Source organism: Chiroxiphia lanceolata, chromosome 15, assembly GCF_009829145.1.
Source record: "Chiroxiphia lanceolata isolate bChiLan1 chromosome 15, bChiLan1.pri, whole genome shotgun sequence".
Classification (NCBI taxonomy): domain Eukaryota; kingdom Metazoa; phylum Chordata; class Aves; order Passeriformes; family Pipridae; genus Chiroxiphia; species Chiroxiphia lanceolata.
In genome coordinates this window covers 14,128,979-14,136,341 of record NC_045651.1, presented here as the reverse complement: position 1 = coordinate 14,136,341, position 7,363 = coordinate 14,128,979, and the positions used below count along the sequence as shown (strand labels likewise).

The 7,363-nt window shown below is 50.0% G+C and overlaps 1 protein-coding gene across 2 annotated transcripts in view; it reads right to left on the bottom strand.

Annotated features, from left to right (window-relative positions):
• Nucleotides 1-1,914: 1,914 nt before the first annotated feature.
• PDGFRB (platelet derived growth factor receptor beta) overlaps nucleotides 1,915-7,363 on the bottom strand; it is a 31,717-nt gene continuing 26,268 nt past the window's right edge. For both annotated transcript variants that reach the window (XM_032703179.1, XM_032703180.1), the window contains one exon: nucleotides 1,915-7,208. In XM_032703179.1, the coding sequence (XP_032559070.1) occupies nucleotides 7,058-7,208 (151 nt within the window). In that variant the 3' untranslated portion in view covers nucleotides 1,915-7,057. The remainder of the gene's footprint in view (nucleotides 7,209-7,363) is intronic.

Genomic DNA, 7,363 nt, shown 5'->3' with positions numbered 1-7,363 from the left:
GGGCTCATGTGCCCAGGCAGCTCTGAGCATGGGGCAGGGATGTTCTCAGAGGAGCTGCAGCCTTACTTTGAGCCACTTGAAGCCCAGAGATGTCTGTGGAGGCCCTGATGGCCAGGACAGACTTGCTCAGTGCCTAGTTAGCCACAGCCTGTCTGTGGATGGGGGAGTGGAGGCTGCAGTGAGCCCTGGCTGGGAGCACTTAAAGCTCAGGCTTGTTTCCCCAGGTTGAGAGCAGGGCTGGGCTATTCCCCTGCAATGAGCACAGCTGGCCATGAACTGCCTGCCTGAACTGCCCTGCAGCAGTCTGGGGACACGTGTGGAACACCCATGTCCTGTTGGTACTGAGCTGTCAGTGCCCAAACAGCTACAAACCCTGGTTATAGCAGGCCAGGGTTTGACACTGCAGTCTGAGGTTCTCTGCTTCCCTGAGCTCTTCCATGGGATGCCTGTCTCATCACTGGAGAGGAGACTTATTTTGGGGTGGGGAAAATGCCATGCTGGGGGTCCCCATGTCTGCCTACTGCTTTCCAGCCCTATAACCCCCTCCTCAGTGCATTCCAACATGCTAAAGGCCTGCCAGGCAGGGATCGGGCAGTAGGAGCCCACTGGGTTCAGGGCTGAGGTCTATCAATTCCCCCTCTCTGCTTCACCCTAAGCCTTTGCTGCAGCTTCTTTGGAGACGAGGTGATTTTTTTCCCCTGCTGATTCAGCTCCTGGAGAAAAATGCCCTGACAGAGCTGTGCCAGGTGACTCAGAGCATATCTGTGGAGAATCAGCCTGAGCTGGTCAGGGAGCCTGCAGACCTCCTCTCTGGCAAAATGAACAAAGGCAGGAACCCAGGACAGGCTGTGCTGGAAAGGGGAGCCTTGCTGAGACTGGGATCAGACTCCTGCAGTGGATGCCTTGGGCCCTTGGATACATGAAGGGTTTCCAGGAGCTGAAGGAGGCACAACTGCTGCCAGTGGGAGCTGCATCGTGCAGCCTGAAAACAGAGTCAACATCGATATGTTTGAACATCAGGTCAAAATCCCTCTTCACAGCAACCCTGTGCTTTTCAAACACATGGCTCAGAGCAGCTGCAAACAGCTCTGCTCTGCAGCCTGGGGTCGTTTTTGGAGGAGCAGTTTAATTGGAGAGGAGAGAGGAGAAAACTGGACTCAGGAGGTGCCTGTCTGTCATGGGGCTGAGGCACCTCAGCGTCTCTGGAGGGGTGACTGGGGAAAGGTGAGGGCAGCTGGGGGACCTGTGGATCTGAGGGATTGGTGATGTGGGAGTCAGGACTTTGGAGTTGCATCTTTTAAGGTTATCAGCAAGTCCTAGAGGGAGGGGAGGAGAGTGGGACTTGGGGAGCCCTGTGCACTGCCATGTCCTGCTTGTGCCCTGCCCCATTGCTATCTCCAGTCTCTCCCACTGCCCTGAGATATTAAACTATGAGGAAAGATCAACAGTGCTGGGGTGTCTCCCATCTCCTTCAGCCCCGCCACCATTCAGCCTGGTATCTCCTGCATCTCTACCCTGATCTGAGCACAGACCCAAGGAGCATGTCAAGTCCTTAGTTTGGGGCTGCTGGCCCAAACCCCTGGCACTGGGGATACACATAGGAACAACTCCCAGTATCCCTCCCTCTATGCACCTGCAACACAACCCACTGGCTGGTCAGCTACCAGAGAGGTGGGGCAGATCCTGCCCTGTTTGCAGCCCCTTTTCCTTACCATGTCTCTGGGCTCAGCTGTTCCTTGCTGTGCTTCTCTCTGCCTGGCTCCCAGCTTGGCTTTCACTAAGCACTGGGGTCATGCACAGCGTATTAACATGCTTAGCCTTCACCCACGACATGGTTAAGCTGTGTTCCCAGCCCCGCCTGAGTGGGAGCAACCAAAACGGGGCAAATAAAAGGAAGAGATGGAACTTTGCAAAATGAAAAACAACTTTATTTTTAAAACTCTTTTTTTTTTTTTTAAACCGTATTTGTAAAAGTTTACAGCATAAAAATAATATCTCACGGCTATAGATGTGACATAGTACAAATCCTACAAATACATCTGTAAACCTAGAAAAATGTTAACTCTTTGGTACCTTAGTCTGTGCTCTGCTTTTTCCCTTTGCCCTCAGGATGGTTTCTGACAGAGTGTGGAGGCAAGTGCTGCAGCTGTTCAGAGATGCTGCAGAGTAACAGCAAGTCAGCTCAGAAAGAGTGGGAAAGGGCACTCTTTGGGCAAGATTTGCAGTTCTGGTGCAATCAATCCATGAAGGAGGAAAAGACAGAAATGATGGGATGCTGCACGCCTCCTAGCACAAGCTGGCTTCTCTCCTACCCCTGCAAGAGTCATCTCTCCAAAGTGCTGCTGGACCTGCACTGGAGTAGTTCCCCTACCTTTGCCAACTAGATCCATCTTGGCATCTCCCAGAGACTTCAGATCTCTGAGAGTAACATGGGATCTATGCTGGGACCCCAGCAACCCATGTGCTGGCCCATGAAATCTGGTTCTTAGAAATATCTAGCCCACTTTGGGCAGGTCTGCAGACAACACGGTGTCTCACTGTTACAGGCAGTGCTGGCCACTCAGCATCTGGGCAGGGCTGGGATCTGCTGCAGGGACGACCTGTGTGTGGTCCAGGAGCTGCCCAACACTTAGGGAGGATCTGCAGCTGCCCTGGCTGCTCCCTGCTTGGACAACTACCCGAGCCAAAAGGTTACTGGTGGCCACCAAAGGGCAACCTTTGTGTTCTCCAAGTGGGAGCACAGCCAGGCTGCATCCAGGCTCCCCAGGGCTGGCTTGGCAGCCCACTGCTCTCCTGCCCATGTGGAGAGAGCATGGTGTGGTTTGGATTGTGAGCTGGTTGTATCAGTCCTGGGACCCCAGCTAAGCACTGAGCCCAACCAGAGCTCTCCTTTGTGCCTGTGTGTTGGAGCAGGGGGGTTTGCCTCCTAAGCACTCTGTGAAATCCCCTTCTCCAGATCTGCCAGCTTTGCAGACCCAAGGCAGACCCTGGGCTTCCCCACAGGCCAAACCTATCTGCCCAGTGCCCTGTATCTGTGGTGCTGTCTCTCCCCCAGCCCAGAGCCCTGACTGGAAAGAAGGGGAAGAGCCGTTTCTCACTTCTGGCTGACTTCCTTCTGGCTGCACATCTGCACTGCACTTCTGCCTCCCATCCCCATGGGACTCCACCACAGTCTCCTTGGCAGGTGAACAGAGACAATTTAGTTACAAGTAAAGTCCGCTGTGCTATAGATTTCTTAACACGACACAAACAAACACTAAACGTGACACTCTTGCTTAAAAAAATAACACGCTCAAACCGAGAAGGACAAAAGGATTAAAACCTGTGCACACATCAGTCTGAGAAACAACTTAAATGTGGAAAGAGACACCAGAGTAACACATTAGTTTCTGGGATACACTTAGGTATGTATGAAATAGTGACTGGCAGTAGGATTATGCATATACTGGTGCTGATAACAATGTAACAGCTGTAGAGTAAAATATAATCTACAAATAAAAAGATATTGCACAAGAGATGGGCCCAAGCTGTGGCGTGTGTTCCTTCATGGGGGGCTCAGTTTGGGACCACCTCTGATAACAAAAACACACCCAAACGAAAATGCTGATCATCAAAACTGAAAACCCAGAGGGACCAGTTCCCTTCAGAGTCTCACCAGAAAAAGTATGGCTACAAAACTGATGGGCCCAGAACAGCCAACCATTTCTCCTGGCCCTCACTCTCCAGGCCGTGCAGGGAGTGGAATGTTGGCAGCAGAGAGAGAGGGAGTGTGGGGCTGGAGCTGGCTCCCCACGTGGAGAGAGCTTGTCTGGGGGGATGCTGTAAGTCCCAGCCCTGCCAAGCCCTCTCTTTGAGGGATGCTTAGCAAAACATGTTGGTTTTGCCCAGCCAGCCTGTGCTGAGCTGAGAAGGTCTGCTCCCTGCAGCTTGCTAAATGGTGATGAGAATAGCTGGAATGATGCAGGAATAGAGTAAGGATAGGAAAATACCACAAAGTGCAAGACTTGGCTCTTAAAATTGCAGGGCCAAGGACAAACATTTGGTCATATCTCTCTGGAGGGGAGAATGGTACCATTTTGCAAAGAGTCTGGCGTACCTACTGTAAGAAGGAAGAGGGAAGTGGGGTTATCATCCCATCAGCAGCCAGAACAGGCTTTGATCCAAAGAATAATTGCAATAAATCTTCAAATGTGACAAAATGCCCCAGGCATCCAAGTGTAGCTAATGCCCAGCTAATAGGACAGGATACTTGAGTTTCCCCCAAAAGGAATAAGATCTCCTCTTTCAGGACCATAGAAATTATTTGGTAGTGGGAAATTAGTAATTTAATTAGCAATTAAATTGGTACAAGATGGAGTTTAGAAAAGGATTTGTGAAGTAAATAAGTAAGTGGCCAAAGGCAAGGTGAGAAGGGGTTAATTGATGGTGAAATTTTTGGGCTGGATGGAGGTAGTAAAAGTAGCTTTCTCAGATTGCTCTTGATGCTAGGAGTATTTCATATTTTTATTAGTCAGTCCAGCCCAAAAATAACACTTTTTAAACAAAATTTGCTGATGACCCAATGTCTGGAACAGCAGGGAGTATCTTGGTTAGAAACGCTGGAAGTGTAGAAAGACGTAGGTGCTTAGATTGGTCAGAAGATGACTCCAAACTGTCAGTATGTTGTGGCTGGGAAAAGGCCAGCATTACCCAAAGCTACCAGGCAAGTCAAGACCAGCACAAACCAGAACTATTAATGCCCTGTGAGGTCTAGATTTGACCTCCGCTGGAGTACTGGATACTTCTGGTCACCTTTCATAGAGAAGGACAAATTAAAAATGGAGCTGGTGCAGACAGGGGCTATTAGGATGATCTGATGTGCCATCCTATGGGCTCAAGTTGCAGTGACACAGATTCTGCCAAGCACCTTATACGTTAGAAAAATAAAGTGGTCTGACCTAAAGGATCTCATAAATTACTGCTTCTCCTCAGTGAGAATCATCTACTGAACTGTGGCCATAGAAGATGGCTCCTTCATTACAAGCAGGAGGAACAGAGCATGGAAAAACAGTTGTCATTCACAGTGTGTTTCCTATGGATGGTGGGGAATCTGACCACATAGGCTGAAAATATACTCTGTTGGCTGCCAATAAAAGTGCTATTTCTTATGTTCACATTTTACCGAGGACATCAGCCCACAAAACACCTACTTCCCTTTTAGCCACATAAATGGCAGCACTGGAATGGTAGACAACATAAAACAGAAGCTGTTTGGCTGGGGATTTCTGGCAGAAGTTTTATATTTTGAAAAAAAAAAAAAAAATTCGCAGTGGCTCTGAGGTGGCAGAAGCCCAGCAAGATGCTGATTGAATTTCTGATTTTGTAAACCTGCCTGTGCAGTTTCTGTAGGGTGCACAGAAATATGTGCATGAGTAGGGCAAAGAAGGGGTTAATGGGAGTGGGGGACATGCAGCGAACAGAGCTCTGGGCACAGTCAAAAACTGTGAGAAAAACTGAGAAAAACCTGCTAGTGTAAATGGTGTCAGACCTCTGGTTTTGAGGGTTCAGCTTTCATCTCTGCAGAGGTGGGGTTCACAACTGACTTCAAAAGCCTGGTGTTCCTCCTGCTTTGAGTCTCCTTGTTCAAGTGCAGCTGAGAGCACAAGAAGCCCCAGGCCTGCCTGAGAAGTGAGGAAGCAGGTGAGAAGCAGGAGGAAGGTCTCTACCCATTTAGTCTTCAAAACTCTTTCCAAGAGAGCGGAATCCTCCCCAGTTTGTCTTGCTCTGCCTGGTTCCCTATGACACTTCACAGCCCTGGCTATGCCTGACCCCCAGAAGGTGGCAGGGCATGAGACAGTTCAGCTCTGACCAAAGAGCTTCCCAGCCTCTCTCCCTCTCTCTCTTTGGAGATGTCCCTGGGTTGGTGTTCTGGCATCCTGATAGTCTTGCTGTGAGTCAGGAAGGAACAGTGAGATCTCCCATCCTGAGAAAGGGTGTTCAGGTGAACAGTTTATCAAAGGTGAGCCCTTGCTTCCCAAAGGTAAGGCACAAAGATTCTGCAGCTGGCGTGGTTATATTATTTCCCAGCAGATGAGCTGGGCTTAGTGGCAGTAGATTAATGAATAGCCATATTGCTTCCTTATACTGGCCCTGGCTAGTGGATTAATATAGTTGTTCCCTTTAAATCTTCAATGGAGAATAATTAGCTTAGTGTCCACACAGACAACACAAACAACATCAACTGCCCTCTTTGCTTCTATAACCAAGTCATTGTGAGAGCATACGGAGTTCCTGGCATCCCATTGGAATCCTGGTGCCATGCTGGGCACAAAAAGGTTCCACAAAAGGGTGTGACAGCCTGTAGGTGGGTGCAGAGCTGTTCCCCAGAGCCCTGGGTACCTGTAGTGCTTGTGATGCTCTATCCCAAAGTCAAGAAAGCTCTGTCAAGAAAGGAAAATGGTAATTCAGTACCTCCAAGACACTGGCTGGTCTCTTCAGGACTTGGCTGTGCTTGGAGGAGAATCCAATGTACTCTTGACCTCCAGCAGTCGAAGGTTGGTGTTGCAGGGTCTCTACACCCCAGTATTGGGCTCCAGGCAAATCATCTGTCCAAGTGGCATTTCACAGAACCACAGCGTGGTTGGTGCTGAGACCATCAGAGAAGTGCTGGTGCAGAGGAGATGAAACTCATCACCATGGAGGGGGAAGAGGCTGGAGAATCATCTTAGCAATGCAGAAAGTAGTGTCTCTTGTGGAGATCAAACCCCCATCTTCCACTTGAAAAGATGTTGATCTGTGAGATGTTTCCCTCCTGCAGTGGTTTGATCACTAAGGAGGATTTGGCAGTGATCTGCAAGGTTTCTGGCACTGAGCCACCTCTTTATAAGGGGTAAGGGAATGGCAATGGGGAAAAGTCTTTAATTCCCCACCCAACACTGGGAGACAGGAGGGAAGGAGGAATGCTGGGACAGGAGGGGATGTCCTCATGTAGGAGTGTAAAGCGTGGCTCTCTGTGGCATGTGGGTCAGCCCCTCAGCTGGCCTCTCCGTAAGGAGATGCAGAGTCAGCCCAGCTCTGACTACAGGAAACTCTCCTCCACTTCTTGGTGTCCTGTGGTTGGCTCCTGGCAGCCTGGCTGTGGGTCGGATTCCTGCTCCTCGTCCTGCCGGAGGCCCAGAGGGCTGTCACAGGATATTGTAGATGATGTGTTGGCCTCGTTCAGCATAGAGCTGAAGGGAGACAAGAGGGAGAGAAAAGTGAGTGTCTTGTCCCAAGTCTCCCGGTGGGAGAGGATTCCCAGCAGCTGAGAAGCATGTCGAGCTCCCAGCAGCCGCACTCTATCTGAGTAGCTTTCCACAGGGGAATAGGCCATACCAGCTGGATC